General features: G+C 38.3%; 1 protein-coding gene across 3 annotated transcripts in view; it reads right to left on the bottom strand.

The window, feature by feature from the left end:
- DPY19L3 (dpy-19 like C-mannosyltransferase 3) overlaps positions 1–18,963 on the bottom strand; it is a 62,586-nt gene that overhangs the window by 27,344 nt on the left and 16,279 nt on the right. For all 3 annotated transcript variants that reach the window (XM_075008838.1, XM_075008837.1, XM_075008839.1), the window contains 8 exons: positions 15,068–15,158; positions 13,110–13,231; positions 12,122–12,267; positions 11,079–11,202; positions 10,125–10,259; positions 4,697–4,828; positions 1,193–1,294; positions 112–185 (listed from right to left, as the gene is read on the bottom strand). In XM_075008838.1, coding sequence (XP_074864939.1) covers positions 112–185; positions 1,193–1,294; positions 4,697–4,828; positions 10,125–10,259; positions 11,079–11,202; positions 12,122–12,267; positions 13,110–13,231; positions 15,068–15,158 — 926 coding nt within the window. The remainder of the gene's footprint in view (positions 1–111; positions 186–1,192; positions 1,295–4,696; positions 4,829–10,124; positions 10,260–11,078; positions 11,203–12,121; positions 12,268–13,109; positions 13,232–15,067; positions 15,159–18,963) is intronic.

The following is an 18,963-nucleotide window of genomic DNA, read 5'->3' as shown; positions in this document are numbered from 1 at the left end:
ACCTCTTGTTCATATGATGCACTTATTATTTGCAACCAAGATTTGCAAGTCTAATTTTGATAAAAAGCTGATATAATGAAATAAAACTGAAATTTTCAAATGACAGCCTACCTTGTTGCTCCAAATCCAAATTTTGCTCTCAGGAACTTAAATATATGTTCATCGGACTCAACATTAAGAATTTTCTATTGGGGAAGAAAATAAAGTTACATTTTTCTGCAAGAAATTAGAATAACATTTCTCTTAAATTTTATATATAAAAATTCAGACACACATTTTGAAACAATTCAGAATTGTTCAGCTGTAGCCTTAAAGTGCAGTTTTACTGACAAACTTTATAAAAATGACATTGTGACATTTAATGTTTGCTTTTTGAAACTTTTTGTATCATGTTCTGTCTCCCAGTTACTCTTCTATCTCTGTCTTGAGAGGTCTCAGTCTTATAGCATGAGTCAATGAGAGATGGATTTTTCATTTTTGTTTTCAATCATTTTCACTAATATCAAAGGACAAATTATGCTGTCAAGCAGGTTTATTTAATATCACTGACTTTTCTTATGTCCTGCCATAAATTGTCTTGTGGAGTTCTACTGCCTTCAATCCCACTTGCAGAGTAGATTAAAACCAAGTAGACAAACGGTCAATACATAAGGACTAGAATCCAGGTCATACTTCTACCTCTGCATTGTGCTAACAGAAGAATGGGCCAAAGTTTTTTTTCTTACTTTTAAAATGTATAAATTCATCTCTGTGTACACATGGAACAGATACAAGAAGGAAGATGTCTTTTCATATCGTTACTTTTTGAATTATATAGTAGAATTGCACTTTAACTTTTTAAATGGATTTGAGTCTAACAGAAATGAATGAAAAGATCTGCAAGTTAATCAAGAATATCTTACATTTCTGTAGAGCAATACTAGCCTTATTCTTCCCATGGAAGTATCAATAAAATCATGCATATAAATGCATGTGTAAGCCATTGCAGAAATGGGGTAATCAGAGGTTCCAGAAAAAAGGAGGTATGAAGATTCTCGGACAAAAAAAGATTGGAACCTCAATCTCTTCAGCTCCTAAAATAGTTATTTTAAATGTGGTAAAATCTCATGACTTACTACACTAAGTTGCTTACAATGTGTACATTTATCAAATTTCTAACTTTTCATGTGTAGAAAACTTCATATTTACATACCTTAATAAACTTATTAACTAGAAGTGTCAAACATAACACCATGAGTACATGGAAGAAAAGTTTCCCAAATCTATTAAGCAAGCTTCCCATTTTCAAGGTTTTCTAGAAATTAAATAGATTATATTTTAGTCTTTTAAAACAAAATATTTAGTATTTTTATATAGCTGACACAAGAGGTAAAATAAGCTGCTTGAAATAACTTGATAACCATCCAACCTGAAAAAATACTCACCATCAGCCACATACCATACCACAGAAACACTAACCCAGAAACCTGTCCCTGCAACAAACCCCATTGCCAACTCTGTCCACATATCTCTACAAGCAATGCCATCACTGGACCTAACCACATCAGCTACACAATCAGGGGCTCACACACCTATCAATGTGATATATGCCATTATGTGCCAGGAATGCCCCTCTGCCATGTACATTGGAAAATTGGACACTTCCTGCACTAAAGGATGAAAGGGCATAAATCTGACATCATGAATTAAAATATACATAAACCTACAGGGGAACAGTTTAGCCTCCATGGACCTTTAACAATGGATTTAAAAGTAGCCATTTTCTACAAAAGAATTTTGTCACAAGATTACAGAGGGAGACATCTGAACTGGAATTTATTTGCAAATTTTGACATTTAAATTAGGCCTTAACAGAGATCTCAACGATCATATCTATTACAAAGGTAATTTCCCCATCTTTGATATTCGCAGAAACAGCACACATCTTACTTAACTTGATTTGCTTCATTTACTAGTCCTACTAGTGACAGGTAATCCCCCTTTTTTCCTCCTTCCTTCACCACCCCATTGCTCTAACTATATGAACCCTGGAATCTAATTGTCATAGAATCATAGAACACTAGAACTGGAAGGGACTTTGAGAGGTCCTCAAGTCCAGTTCCCTGCCTCTCAGCAGGACCAAGCACTGCCTAGACCATCCCCCACTAGGTGCCTATCTAACCTGCTCTTAAATATATTCAGTGATGGAGATTCCACAACCTCCTAGGTAATGTATTCCAGTGTTTCATTACCCTGACAGAAGTTTTTCTTAATGTCTAATCTAAACCTCCCTTGCTGCTTTTGAAGCCAGTTGCTCTTTGTCCTATCCTCTGAGGCCAAGGAGAACAACTTTTCTCCCTCTTCCCTTGTAACCATCTTTAAGGTACTTGAAAACAGCTATCGTGTCCCCTCTAAGTCTTCTTTTTTCTAAAGTAAACAATCCCAGTTCTTTCAGTCTTCCCTCATAGCTCATGTTCTCTTGAACTTTAATCATTCTTGTTGCTCTTCTATGGACCTTCTCCAATTCTCCACATCTTTCTTGAAATGTGGTGGCCAGAACTGGACACAGTACTCCACCTGAGGTCAAATCAGTGCTGAATAGAGTGCAAGAATGACTTCTCACGTCTTGCTCATAACACGCCTGTTAATGCATCCCAGAATCTTGTTTGCTTTTTTGTTCCAACAGCATCACACTGTTAACCCATATTTGCTAGTGGTCTGCTATGACTCCGAAATCCCTTTCTGCAGTACTCCTTCCTAAATAGTTGTTTCCCATTCTATATGTATGTAGCTGATTGTTCCTACCTAAGTGGAGAATTTTGCTTTTGTCCTTATTAAACTTTAACCTACTTACCTCAGATCCTTTCTCCAGTTTGTCCAGATCATTTTGAATTATGATCCTATCTTTCAGAGCAGTTGCAACCCCTCCCAGCTTTGGTATCATCTGCAAACTTAGTAAGCGTACTCTCTATGCCACTATCTGAATCATTGAAGAAGATATTGAACAGTATTTGTCCCAAAACAGATCCCTGCGGAACCCCACTTGTTATGCCCTTCCAGCATGACGGCAAACCATTAATATCTACTCTCTGAGAACAGTTATCCAGCCAGTTATGCAGCCTTCTTATAGTGTCCCCACCTAAGTTGTATTTGCTTAGTTTCTTCATAAGAAGATCATGCAAGACTATGTCAAATGCCCTACTAAAGTCTAGGTATACCACATCCACTCCTTTTGCCCTTCTCCACAAGACTTATCTTGTCAAAAAAAGCTATCGGATTGGTCTGGCATGATTTGTTCTTTACAAATTCATGCTGGCTGTTACCTATCACCTTATTTTCTTCCAGATGTTTGCAGATGAATTCCTTAATTATTTGCTCCATTATCTTTGCCAGCACAGAAGTTAAACTGAAGGGTCTGTAGTTTCCTGGGTTGTTCTTTTTTCCCTATTTATAGATGGGCACTACATTTGCCCTTTTCCAGTCTTCTGGAATCTCTCCTGACTTCCAGGATTTTTCAAAGCTGATAGCTAAAGGCTCAGAAACCTCCTCTATCAGCTCCTTAAGTATTCTAGGATGCCTTTCATCAGGCCCTGGAGATTGTAGACATCCAATTTTTCTGAATAATTTTTAACTTTATTTTGTCACCTTTCCATTAGCATTCACCAGGTTAGGCACATCTGCATTGGTCTTCTTGGTGAAGACCAAAACAAAGAAGCCATTAAGCACCTCTGCCATTTCCAAGTTTCCTGATATTGTTTCTCCCTCCTCACCAATTGTCTACTCCAATCATCTGAAGAAGTGTGTCTTACCCATTAAAGCTCATTTCCTATTTTTATTTTTTTTTTGTCTTTAAGGTGCTACAGGACTGTTTGTTATTGGTGAAGCTTCTAACTAACACAACTACCCCCCTGTGACTATGACTGCCTTCGCTTATTATGAGCAAGCAATTAATTGCAGTCACACATCTAGAATTTTGTGAATTTCTATGCAGGAGGACAGGGACCAAAGGTGTACTCATAGCAGCAAAAAGCTCCTTTAATCTCACCACCTGGCTGAGGTTCCGATGTAAAGTAGATTCTCAAGTAGATTCTCAGGATCCTCTCTGAGAGAGCCTCTTTATGCCTGACTGGATTCCCAGCACATTCTTAGAGGTGTAGACTGATGTTTTTACCTCAACCACCATGTGTTTTCCAGGTTTCTGTGAAATCAGTACTTTCTTAGTGTACTAAAGGGGCAAAGGGCATACTCTTAACTTAGCATGAGCATCAGCTACAAGGTCTTCTGGGTAATCTCCAGATTTAACAATGCTCCTGGTCATTAGAGGAATGAAGGGGGCAGTCAGGGACTCCAATGATTCACGTGGCAGGGAGACAACCCCTCATTCTTGTAGCACCCCATAAGCCTTCTACAATGGCAGGGGATAAGGCCTTCTTACAATGGTAGGGGACCTAAATGGAAAAAAGAGGAGGAGCTGGTAAAAACCCTCCAACTAATTACAGAATAAAGAAGGATAGTCTGCTGTGTAGTCTCAGACATCTAATGATAATGTTGTGGCCTGATTAAACCCATCACAAATAGCTCCTGTCTTTCTTCTGGTACAGTTAGACAAAAGTGTTTAGAAAAGAGAAACATTTCTCTAAATACTATTTTTAAATCTGCCATACTGCTTGTTTACAATTAACAACAGAAATAAAAGCGGGGGGTGTTGAGCACATACCTGAAGTGTTTTTGCTAGTAAAACTGACACATTAAAACTTATAAGCAGGGATCCCAGAATCATAGTATTAAAGAATTGTAGAACACAGACCAGAAGTATGCTTGTCAACTGTATAATATAGAGCCTTGTAACCTGCAAAGAAAAAAGTGTTACGAATGCCAGAATATTTTAAAAATTCTTGCTTTTTCCCTGAACAAAAGTGACTATTTTATTCATGGTCTCTTTCACTTATGTCAATCACTTCTAATGTTAAATGTGGTACAGGCTGAATCTCTCTGATCTGGTGCCCTCTGGTCCCGCAACATTCATGATCCAGCACAATTTTAGTTAGTGGGATGTCCACTTATCATGGCTATGGCCAATTTTCTTGTGGTCCCATAGTTTGTTTACAGTCACTAGTCCTGGTTCTCTGTTTTCTGTGCTGTTATTTAGCTCTAATTTACCCCTAAATGTCTTCTAAGAGCCCAGTAAGCAGTGGAAGTGTTGGCAATGCTGCTAGACAATATTGACCTCCCATGGTTCAGCAAATTCTCTGGTCCAGCATCAGACAGGTCTGGAGGGTGATGGACTAGAGAGTTTCAACCTATACTGTGAAAGATTCAGAACATCATATTGAGTGACACTACCCTATCTTTGTAAAAAATTCACACATGAAAATCAATAATCAGATTAATAGTATTTCATGCTTTTGCTATGATACGACAGTGACCTAGGCATGTGAATGTTACAACTAGGAAATGGTTTAAGCATGTTGGGGAAGCACCTTTCTGTTCCAGCATTTGGAATCACAAACACTTATTGTAGTTGCACATGAAGCAACTAAATTCTGCTGACCTTTTTATGAAACTACAATAGATAAGGATGCTCAACTGGATATTCATGTTAAAAACCAATTGATTTTGCTGATGTATGATACTGCGTAGTTCTTTTCATTAGCACTTTGCATCTAGTCGGTTGAGAGTTCAAGGCTGTATTACAGCAATCAGTATCAAATACATAAGATCCAATTTTAAGTCAATAGCTGTGTCTACACGTGCACGCTACTTCGAAGTAGCGGCACTAACTTCAAAATAGCGCCCGTCGCGGCTACATGCGTCGGGCGCTATTTCGAAGTTAACTTCGATGTTAGGCGGTGAGACGTCGAAGTCGCTAACCTCATGAGGGGGTCGGAATAGCGCCCTACTTCGACGTTCAACGTCGAAGTAGGGACCGTGTAGACAATCCGCGTCCCGCAACGTTGAAATTGCCGGGTCCTCCATGGCGGCCATCAGCTGGGGGGTTGAGAGATGCTCTCTCTCCAGCCCCTGCGGGGCTCTATGGTCACCGTGGGCAGCAGCCCTTAGCCCAGGGCTTCTGGCTGCTGCTGCCACAGCTGGGGATCCATGCTGCATGCACAGGGTCTGCAACCAGTTGTCGGCTCTGTGGATCTTGTGTTGTTTAGTGCAACTGTGTCTGGGAGGGGCCCTTTGAGGGAGCGGCTTGCTGTTGAGTCCGCCCTGTGACCCTGTCTGCAGCTGTGCCTGGCACCCTTATTTCGATGTGTGCTACTTTGGCGTGTAGACGTACCCTCGCAGCGCCTATTTCGATGTGGTGCCGCGCAACGTCGAAGTTGAACATCGACGTTGCCAGCCTTGGAGGACGTGTAGACGTTATTCATCGAAATAGCCTATTTCGATGTCGCTACATCGAAATAAGCTATTTCGATGTTGGCTTCACGTGTAGACGTAGCCAAAATGAAACAATATTCTGTGGCGAAGACACTTTAAAATATCTTACAACTATTTAGGATAAAATCAACTGCCAAACCTTGTAGTGGCTGCTGAGGTACATCAGTGGCTATCCTGAGTTTATGCCTACAGATGTATATAAGAAACTTTTTGTGACGTTTTGGAATATTTAGAAAGAAAATTGTGAATAATTTTAGTTTTTAATCCCTGTTGATTTTAAGCATAAGTTAATACAATTGTTTTACAATTTAAGTCAACAGCAGGGAGAGGGATTGCTCCATGGTTTGAACATTGGCTTTATAAACTTAGTGTTGTGAGCTCAGCCCTTGAGGGGGCCTTTCAAGGGCCTGGAGCAGGTTAGATTTAAAAAAAAAAAAAAGCTGTCAAGGATGGTAATAGGGCTGCTGTGGGCAGTAGTCTGGACTCAATGACCTCTTGAGCTCCCTTCCAACTCTTTGAGATATGTATGCATCATCTTGATTTAAGGTGCTCCATAGTGAACTATTATTCAATTTACACAGGCATATTATTCATAAATTTATACATTACCCATTCTTTAAGCATCGTCTGCTGGATTATCTTACTCTTAATGTAGCAATACTTAGAACACACATTGAGAGAATCTCCATGGAACCAGTTAGCTTGTGATCTTGAAACTCGGGGAAAAAGGTCTTTTTTCCTAGCTAAACTATCAGGCTGTCTAGACTATGTGGTTTTGCTGGCAGAAGTTTGTGTCAGAAGATAACTTGCAAGAAAACTTCCGTCAGCAGATCATGGCCAGACCGCAGAGCAAAGCAAAAGAGCGACCCACTCTGTCGACAGAGAGCGTCCAGACTGCCCAGTCTTTATATCAGCAAAACGGCCACCTGAAACCACAGCAGACAGGGTAGCATAGCATCCTGGAGACCTTTTCTGTCAACAGAAGGACCCCAGAATGTTCAGACCCAAGTTTTTTCAACAGATCTCTGTCGACAGCGGCATTCTTCCTCATTGCAAGTGGGGTATGGCTGTCAACAAAAGTGCTGCGTTCCGTTGACGTATGGTCAATAGAATGTGCTTGGCAATCTGGATGCTCCATGGGTTTTGCTGTCAAAACAGCCATTTTGTTGACAAAACCCTGTGGTCTAGAATTATCCTGAGAGAATTCCAGTTTTTATCCTCCTTATCACAACCTTTTTGTCAGTTCAGTTCAGAACCACAGTGATGGCTACTGTTCTTTGGTAAACTTGAATGTTTCAAGAGTATTATTTGTCTTGCTTGTTATTGTAACAGCCATCTGTCCCATTCTATTCCTCCTTTTGATGTATGGTGCAATGCCTATAGCTGTCTTTCAAATTATGATGTAAGGTTGTCGAACAGCCTTCACACAGTCTTAACCACTTGGCTGGGTAAAGTAATAGAATCTTCACAGTTTTTCTAACAAAATCAGCATGATGACAGATGCTTGCAGAATCACTATGTAAAATTTCCTGTTGTCAATTTTCTGAGGCTTTGGTGGTGGTAGTGGTCCTGTAATATTTAAATTAGTTTCTGCTCTGAATGGTGGGCTTTTTGTCTCAAACGTTTTAAAAATGTAAAAATGACGTTTGTTGTCTCAATTAAAGGGAAGAATTACTTAGCAGAAGAATTACTAGACTCCATTACCACTGTATATTTCTTATTCTTATTAGATGAAGTTTAAATTTATTAGATAAAGTTACAATTAGTATACAATTACATTGGGAACCAGAAATAATGAGAAAAGCATTTATTACCTGAATTATTGTATTTGATTGTACACACTGTGAGAATGACAGTGAGTAAATCTTATAAAACCACACATTTGGCAGGTGATTTTATTAACTTTTCATGTATTCAAAGGCATGAATTATTAAGGATGCATATTCTCAACAAACCATACTTAAATATGCACTGGGAGTTACTGTCTACCACTGCAAATTCAGATACAGTCTATGCTAAAAATATTCTAATTTTTTTTAACCGTACAAAAAATGCAGAACATAAGGAGTTCTCTGTGTTTTTTTCAAAATCAGCAAAAAATTGGCCCCAAATTAAAATGTCTATGAATTAGCTATTCTTGATATGTTTTCTTATTTTTTTTCCGCCTTTCTGGAATTCCAACTTTTTAAAACAATAAATATTCATTGAAACATGCTGTTCAATTATTGTTTCATTTATTGCCTCAAATTTAGGAATTTTTAGCTGAATGTACTATTCAAAGACTTTATGCATTTACTTTTGTATTTTACCAGATCTAATTAAAGTCCTGATCCTACAAAGATTTAGGGAAGACCTTAACTTTTTCTCCAATACCCCTGATGGTTGCAAGCATATACCTGCGTGGAGTCAAATGTAGGACTGGGGTCTTGATTGTAATTATAACTTCTATGACAGCAGACAATTTTATAATCAAGTTTGGCTATAATCATGTTTGAAAATAATCCCAAAACATTTTCATTACCTAGTTGAGGACAGGGCTTCACTATTACAAACTCAGGAGTTGCACAAAATGGGGAAAAAGCCAGACAAAAATTCCAACTGAAAAATCTTATACAGTTACCAAAACAGGTGTGTTCAAATTAGGCAGTTCTACCCCCAAGTTGTATGATAGGAAATAACTGATTGTTGTCACCATGAGGAGTCCTGTGGCACCTTAAAGACTAACAAATTTATTAGGGTATAAGATTTCATGGGCTGGAGCCCACCTTCATCATGCATCTGATGAAAAATTACACTTTAATAAATTTCTTAGTCTTTAAGGTGCTGGCGGACTCTTTATTGTTTTTGATTAAACAGACTAACACGGCTATCCCTTTTTGTAGTGAGCTAGCCACTCAGTCAGATAGCATGATGTTCACATATGAATTCCAACTCTACAATTTCATGACATTTTTCTGTTTTTGAAGGCTGAGAGAGGCTCACATGCACTCTGACTGAATTGACCTTGATAGCGCTAGTTCTCCACAGTTAAGTAATACACCCGTCTTTTGCCCATGTGTACACTTGCCAAACTTCATGCATCGTATAAGTGAGTTCCGGCCCATGAAAACACATACTCAAACTTGTTAAGCTGTATCTACACTACAGAGTTCTCTCAAGAGAAGTCACTGTCAACAGATATTTCCCAACACAACCTCTGTCTACAGAACACGTTCACACATAATACAGGCTCCCACTGTCAATGCCTCACTTGACAGAGAGCAGCAAGACTGCCCAGCCCTCCGTCAACAGAACAGCCAACTGAAAGCTCTGCAAACAGGTGAGCCTGGTGAACTGGAAGTCCTCTCTGATGACAGAGGGCCCACTGGAGCATCTATATTATTTTTTTGTCAACAGAATCTGTCATATGATCAAGACAGAACTCTGCTGGGAAACCGACAGATTCTCGACAGAGTGCATTTGTAGTACAGATGCTCCCTAGTTTTGTCGAAAGAAGGCCTCTTCTGTCAACAGAACTCTGTTGTGTAAATCCACATTTAGCCTTTAAGGGTGCCACAGGACTCTTCATTGTATTTTGCTGAAACAGACTAACATGGCTACCCCTCTGAAACTGAGTGGTTATTTAAGAGTACATCACAGAAGCACACGGCATACTATTTGCTCATTTCAAATATAGAACACTGTGCAAAAGAACTTGACAAAGCTATGTTAGTATTAGACTTAAGAAAAAAAAGTCTGGTCACTGCCTTAAATAAAATTACCTTTTTTGTGGGAAGCATGTCAAGACAGTCCAGTATGAATAATACTAATGCTTGTATCAGCATCATAAACTGATTGAATTGCCACGTCAGGCTAAAGAGAGAGGTCGATATAAACACTGCCAGAAGTGTCAGTTTCTGGAAAGAGAAAGTTCTTATATAACTTACATAGCTCCAGCACTGAGTGTATTTTGGGGTGTGGGGTTGCAGAGCTCCCTCAAGGGTTAAATTAAAAGAGTACTTATCTACTGAAACAGCTTAACTTCTAACTTTGGATTGCAGTGGGAAAGCTAATATTTAAAGTTTCAAGTACCCCAATTTACACACATTCATTTTGCAGGTGCAAAATTGCAGTTGCAAATTTTACAGTTGTAATTGCACCTGGAAAAATGGCTAGGTCTCAGCTTGTTTGAAAACTCATTCCATAGGCTCAAGTGAGGTTGTCTTCTGTTCAGATTTGGTTGACAACATAACAACTTAAGTAATGACTCAAACTGACAATTGTATAAACTGCTACAACTCAGTTACTGCTAAATTTTTTTCATGTAAAATAAATTAAAATAGTGGGAGATAAACTTTAATCTATGGGCTTTGCAAGCTTTTACCCTCTTTGGAGGACACTCTTATGACATCACAAATATAAAAAATTCACCTTGTGCTCTCTACAGTTTCCCACGCAGTAGGAAAGTCGTCTTTATAAAAACATTTCTGTTGTAGCTTTTTCAACTCTGAGAGCATTTCAGTTTTTGTACCATTTCATAGTTCAATTATTTAAATTAATTGTAAGCGCCACTATTTTCCCGTACCATATGACTTGTACATTTCCATCACTATAAATATTTAATAAAAGTGCTTTTGTCCTGATTTAGAGTTAAATACCTGAAGCACACACTTCAGTAACTCTCCTGACATTTCAGATACTCATTTTGCTGTTTCAAATATGTTAGAGATACTTACTTCACGAAGAGGTCGTAAATGAGGTCTGAACAGGTATGTGATTGCTGCTATTTGAACTGCAAAGAATGGCAGAGCCCAGTTCTCTCTCAATGGAATGGTGAATTCTACTCTTGTGGTATCTATTCTGCACAAAACAAAGGCAGATATTTGTAAATTGAAACCAAAAGCCAGTATCCTCTAAAGAAGATTTCAATTAAAATTGAAACGATATTTGGGAAACTTCCAGCAGATTATTTTGATCTTATCTAGACTCCTGCAAACTGTTTCTCATCTAGCTGGCTGGTAAGTCCCAGTATCATTCCTAGCCCTGAAAACATACAGAGAGGAGCATCAGGAGATCAGTTATTTCCTTTTTGTGACCAAAATTTCTTCCTCTTGAATATTTAATTCCTACTTTTTACTCTTACTGTGGAGCCAAGACTTCCCTTAGGGACCAGAGTTATTGTGATCTAAAGCCGCGGTGTCCAATATACTCCCCATTCACCATGTGGCAAACGGGGCAGCAGGATGTGGTGAAAGCAGCTCAGGAGAGCCACACATATGGGGCGCCCATCCTGTCACTCCGTGGACATGTCCCACCACTTGGTGGGACAAAAATGTGACAGCAGAGGCAACTCTGAGCTGCGGTAACTCCAGCCACAGGCCTGTGACTTCAGCAACAGGCTGGGGCAGCTCAACTCATTCATCAGTTCAGCTCCAGCTGAGCTGGGGGTGGGAGGTGGTGACAATCCATTCAATTTCTTTTGGATACCACAGATTTAAACAAAAGCATTGGCCCTATCCAGGTCAATGACAACGTATTTCTCCTCAGCCCGGTTTTCAGGAGGCATTGCCAAACAGGTAACTGTAATCTTCCTCACTATAATTCAAATGTCTTGTATTAATGGCATGACTGAATCCCATTGAACTGGACCATAAGAGACTTCTCGCCTTTCCCGAAACAGAAAGTGTTATTGTAAAATGACAAGGGCTGTTTAATATACATTTTAAGCTTGTGCCAGAAACTATAATTTCAGAAGTGTCACATGTTACTTCATACTCACCTGTTTGTAAAATACCAGAAAGCTGCTAACAAACCTGAAAGCCATGTTCCACTAAGAAGCCAGCTGGTCACATATAAAGCAATGACATAAAGTGCCTGAAGTCCAAATAAAGTGTAGATATAAAAATAAATAGGCTCTAAATATTTCTGTAAAACAGAGGAATATTGAAGTTAAATTATTTCCAGTATTTTGTCAAAATAAAGTGAATTTAAAGGTAATGTCTCAATACTTATGCAAAATGACAATACAAATAATCAATGTAAAAAGGTATAAAATCCCAATACATTTATCACTATGACCCATTCTTTCAAAATTCTATGAAGTCCCTAAATATAGGTTTATTTATATTAATAATATGACTGTTGATAAAACATTTTCAAAGCCACCTCTTTGAAGTCCCATCTTACACTTTCATGGTCTCTACCTCTAAATACTCTGTCCATTCAGATGGAGGGACCTAATCTGCAACAGCTACAGGATATTCACATCCCTTTACCCACAAGAGTGAGGAGAACTGCTAACAAGTGAGAATGTAACAGGAAGACTACATTTGTGCTGTTTGTGAACTGAGGCAAGCTAGGAAAGTTCCTCCATAGTCCTGGCATAGTACAAAGCAGCAGCATCACTTGGCCAAACCTATTCCAATAGTTAGCCAAGCACATATGTGTACACACAGTGAGACACTGTTTAAAGATTTAAAATGACTATAAAGGATATTTTTCCTTTGGCAGCTGCAAATCCATAAGGTAGCCACAAGTGGGTGCTTCCAACCACTTCTCAAACCTTTCAAATTTGGTTGGTTTAGTATAATGTTCATATGTATTTGAATTGAAAATGAAGGGTTTTTGTTTTTATAGATTTAAAAAACAAACTGCGTGAATATATTTATCCTCAGAAATTAATCAGAATGAGGTTTGTCATTTACTGGGATGCTGTCATGAAGCATTCATATGTAGTTATTTACTTAAAGCCATAAAGAAATACCTACCTGAATGGGAAGAATCCTGTACAGAATGCTGAGAAACACTTCTTGATAAACATTCATTCTTTGAAGTATGTTAATTGTCCTCAGAGATTCAGTTTTATTGTCATATATTAAGCCATGTAAACCTAAATGTTAAAAAAAATTAAAACAGAAGAAGCATCTCCCATTCCCTCCCCTGCACTTCATTTATACAGGTTGACCTCTTTTTAGCCCAGCACTCTCTCATCCATCAACATCTGTGGTGCAGCATGATTTTAGTTAGCCAGATACTCACTTATCACGGGTATGGCCAAGTTTCTTGTGTTCTCATAAAGGTTGTTTACAACCACCAGCCCTGGCTCTCAGTGTTCTGTGTTGTTATTTAGCTGTAATTTCCTCCCAAATGTCTTCTAAAAGCCCAGTAATCAGTGGAAATGGTGGTAATGCTGCTAGACAATATTGACCTCCTGTGCTCTCGAAATTTCTTTTGTTCGGCACCAGTCAGGTCTCCAAAGTGCTGGACTAGAGAGGTTCAAACTTACAGTGAAAAGTTTACAAGTGTATTTTAAGATCTTACATAGAAGAGTTGCAAAGCTTTATATCGAGGAATCAAAATATGTTTTTTATATCTGGTTCAGTTAGTATAATCTTAATTTTTTATTAATTTCCTCACTGTGATAGCAGTGTAGACATACATAAAGACTCATGGAATGAAAACTGCTGTCCCAGGTCAGATGACTTGGTCTCTCAGGACTTGGGCTGGAGGGCTAAAAATTGCAATGAAAACATAAAGGCTTAGACTGGAGCCCAGGGCTTTGAGAACCATCCCCCCCGCCCACACACACACCCACCAAGGTAGTATATTCGAACTCAGGCTCCAGCCCAAGACTCAAGGTCTACTCTATTATTCTCAGATCTCTGATCCTAAGTCTACTAACTTAGTAGCATGGTTTCCTTTTTCATTCGCAGTACTCTTAGAATGGTGATCACTTGACTGCTACACCGTGAATACAATTCTGTATAATTAGTAATGTGTGACAGCATGTAATATTATGCCTATATGCAAACTTTCTAGTACCTAAAAGATTGTTATAAGGAGAAGGGAGAGAAATTATTCTCCATAATATCTGATGATACAACACGAAGCAATGGGCTTAAATTGTGTCATGAGATGTTTTAAGTTGGACATTTTTTATGTGCAGGTTAGACAAATACCTGCAAGGAGTGGTCTAGATGGTGCTTGGTCCTGCCATGAGTGAAGGAGACTGGAGTTGATGACCAATAACTAATCTGTTATGCCATGGAAATTGCAATAAATTATATTTGATGCACTAAGCTTGGGATAATAATACTGGGATCATGAGCCCACTGCTTTAAAGCTAGCTGAAACTGGCTTTGATGAAACTGTTACCAACCATGTAGGGTACCATAAGGAAAGTGAGCAGGGAATCAAAATCCAGTGATTTAAAAAGACTAGTCACCATCACAAATAACCCTATAGGCATTATAATAGATATTATTATTTATCTGTTTTCCAATTATACGTAGAGTTTTCAAACAGGCATTAGGGCCCCACTGTGCTATGCACTGTATAAATATATTGCAAAAAATCGTCCCGTCTGCAAAACAATAAATGACCCAACGAGTGCATACAAAATAAAAGTGGTGGGGAGACAGTGTACTGCTGAGACTATACTGCAGTAAGCAGTTACAGCATAACAAATGCCTAGCCATTGTTGAGTAAAACAACAAGGTAAAACTCTAAACAGGTCTGGAAATTGTTACATTAAGGACTGATCTCACTTTCTCTTAGAAAGAGCTTATATTTTTCACTATCAAAGCTATTTTTGATTTGTGGAGGAATACAACAAATTTGTCTCTAGCATGATTATTACAGCACCTTTCCTAAACGTTATGTTCACGTTATTAAAAACAGCATCTCATCAAAGTAAAATAAAATTTACTTTACAAGTTACAAATACCTTGTTGGATGGATGTAGCCTGCAGCATCTCCTTGTAGTAGGAGTAATATAATCCACATTCAGTCCTGAATGAAATTTCCCGTTCCACTTCCTGCAAATCAATTAGAAATCCTGATACTTGAGACACACCAAAGCTTAGTGTTTCCATCTCAGTACTGGGTGAACATGACTGCCCTCAGCATGGTCTGTGCCTGATCTTGTAATGTCCTCTTCCTATTCATCTCAGATTTTGACCCATCAAAGCCCACGAAAAAACTACTCACAACTTAGAATTGTAAAAATGGGCCATTTGGTAAAGGGGCATGCTTTGAGAGTTTATGTCCAAAATAATGGTTTTATAAAAAGAAAAAATTTGTAACTGTAATTTGAATAGGAAAGTTCGTATTTATTTCTTTTATGATTCAAATTTTTGAGGGGTAAAGGGACTTTGATGTAGTGTGGGCACTTCAAAGTACCCACAGGTGACTCATGGCCTACACGCAAGCCAGCACTTCGAAGTTTCACACTTTGAAGTTTCCACGGGAGAGATTTTGACTAATGAAGTGCTGCATATGCACCGCAGCACTCCATTAGTAATCTCCCGACACCCTAATTACCATGCCTGCTTCAAAGTTTGGGGCTAGTCTAGACACAGCCGTTATCTTTTCTTCCAGCTAAGACACACATAAAGAGATCCATGCCTTTGCCACCATAAGGCTAGATTAATCAAACATGATCTACCAGGTGCTATATCTTAACTTCCCTCATAGATATCAGTTAATGTGGAATGCAGCTGTCCACTTGTTAATGTGTGTTTCTTGCAGAGAGATAGCTGTTCAACACTTTATACCTAACTTTGTAGATTAAAAGCAACACTAGCCTCCTATTTGTTTGCACATTCCAAATTAAGCTGTTACTTTAAAACTATAAAGCCTTAAATTGTTTGAATTCTGAATACCTCAAAAGCTGGCATTCAAACTTACAAAGCTTTAGTTTAGAGGGGTTTTTAGAGGGAGGGCCTCTACTTGATAATTCACTTCCTTCCATTACTTCATGAATTGGGTCTGCTTAATGAGTTTTATACACATGCTCAGAGCCTTGGAGGAGCACACTCTGACAAATTAAAATATAGAAAACAAAACATCATGAGAGGAAATAATTTAGGTTTTTTTATATTTTAATCTTACAAATAATAGTGACCTTTATTGCACAAATTAAACTTTCACTTTTTTTTTAAATTTTGCATAGTTTACAAAACTAGAAAATTTATCTCTACATTTGAGGGCCCAATGTCATTGCTTATTCCACATACAGCAATCTCAATATCAAGAAACCACAATAAGATTCATAAACATAATCCTATTAATTCATCTACCTGAACAAAATCCCATTGCTGAAATAAATAAATGGCCTTGCTTTTATGGTTGCCATTCTTCTTAATATAATATTGTATAGCACCCTAAGACTTGTGTCTCCTTCACACAGTCTCATCTCTTAGGCTACGTCTACACTTAGTAAAAACTTCGAAATGGCCATGCTAATGGCGAGATCGAAGAATATAATGAGGTGCTGAAATGCATATTCAGCACCTCATTAGCACTCCAGTGGCTGCAGCACTTCAAAATTGCTGCTTTTCGCTGCAGACCGGCTCGTCTACACAGGGGTCCTTTTCAAAAGGACCCCACCAATTTCGAAATCCCCTTATTCCTATGAGCTCATAGGAATAAGGGGATTTCGAAATTGGTGGGGTCCTTTTGAAAAGGATCCCCATGTAGATGAGCTGGGAGGCAGGGAAAAGTGGCAATTTTGAAGTGCCGTGGCCGCCGGCATGCTAATGAGGCACTGAATATGCATTTCAGTGCCCCATTAGTATTCTCTGATCTGGCCATTAGCATGGCCATTTCGAAATTTTTACTAAGTGTAGACATGGCCTTAATGTTGGACCAGAATCAATGCTGGTTCAGTGCTAATATAAAACTAGACAAAGACCACTTCCTCTTCCCCAATGTAGAAATAAACCATTATAAGCTCTGACATGAAACAAACTAACATATAGAACTACATTTGAATCACCATAGTCCACAATAAAATGCTCCAGCTGCTTTACAGTATACTAAAAACAGTACATCAGTGGACTACACTGACTTTGTGCCTTTTAGTATTTAATATCATACTATGCAAAATTAATAGCACTGAATCAAATCATAGGATAGAGTAGCCATGATTTCTAGTTTTAAATTCCCACCGCTAAAAAATACTCTCAAACAGAAGCAAGATTTTTTTGAGTGTTAAAAATTCCTTGTATTTTAACACTTGAAATGTATTGGGGTGGGTAACAGGAGGTATGGAAGTAATCACAGAGGGGATCTAATTAGCAAAAATGCATTCAAACATGATTAATATGTAAGCCTGGCACCAGCTGTCTTCAACCAAATGCTATTTATATTTTATGACAAAATACTTAGTGAGTTTTACATCTGTTTCATGCTAAGATAACATCTGCTTTACTCATTCACAACACTTTTCCAGTTTGATGGCAATTTATACTTTTTCTTAGCGTGCCGTGTCAATAAAAAATATACTGTTGTGGATAAACATTTTGTTTTACTATTGTACGTTCAACTTGTGCACTGTTTCTCACAGAATCCACGCTGTTCTTAGCAAAAATGTTTTCTAAGAGCTCCAAGACATATATTTAGAAGACATTCATGAAAGTAAGTTTACACATGAAAAGATTTTTTTAAGGATTGAGTCTATAGGTACACTACGTCTAAAGTCAACATAAATTATGTTTTTGAAGGGTTTGAATTAGCCACTCCCCTCCAGCAATATATCATATGCCAACTTAGTGCTGTTCACTCTGCCGCTTATGTTGGTAGGGAAGATTCTCCCATGAACATAGCTTCTGTTATGTTGTGGGGACTGAAATAATTAAACCAAATGGACAGCTCTCTTTTGTCACTTTAAAGCAGCTTTGTGGAGAATTTACAGCTGTGCCACTGTAAGCTCTCTACCGTAGCCTTAGCAGCAGAATTTTCCATTGCAGTTTATGATGCAATGTATCAGTCATGCTTATCATTATGATTTAACAAGGCCAAAGCAGTTTGTGTACTTGAAATACATTATTTTATTGTTAAGCTTTAAATTTTAATACAGATCAGTAATATTAGCAAATCATTTCAACTACACAAGTAGAAACTGAATACAGATATCTGCTATCAATGTACCAGGCTGTGAATCATGCCCTTAGCAAACATACTTAATGACATGACATGGTCTTTTGGCTGGTTAACCTTCTGTCCATCTGTCAGAATGGCATGGATCCTGCTCAAATGTTGATTAGACTTATGATACGGGATATGGGTGCCAAGCAACAGTCATAGCTGGCCGAACACTGGAAGTGACACTTCTTCAATATTTTCCTCCTTAAGTATTGATCAAGCTTCTAGTTTTTTTTTGTTTTTTCCCTCTAATGGACCGCACCTTTTCACTTGGGCTGCTAATGAACTGAATACTAGACGCCTCCTTCTTTGTTCCACTTGAGATGTAGTATGTGAAACGAGAAGACATAATCTAACTAGCTAGAACAAGGGAGAACTTCAGAAATCAAATACTGCCTATGGGAAAGACTTTGTGTTCAGTTATTATTTTAGTCATATCCTCACTGGGGCGGATTCAGTGGCAAACTGAATAACACTAGATTAATACCAATGTGTAAAGAGAATCCAGTCTTACCTATGTGTTCTAATTTTCTGACATTCATACTATAGCTCATGTCATTAAAAAATGTATCCTCATAATGAGTTCATTTGCTGTTGCAGAAATGACACATGGGAAGATACACACCCACACACAAAATGCTCCTTAGAATTCCTTCATGACATTGACACAATAACATTGGGGTGGATCCTGATCTC

The sequence above is a fragment of the Carettochelys insculpta genome, chromosome 14 (assembly GCF_033958435.1).
Source record: "Carettochelys insculpta isolate YL-2023 chromosome 14, ASM3395843v1, whole genome shotgun sequence".
NCBI lineage: Eukaryota > Metazoa > Chordata > Testudines > Carettochelyidae > Carettochelys > Carettochelys insculpta.
Note: the sequence above shows the minus strand (reverse complement) of the source record. Positions and strands in the feature narration are given on the sequence as shown.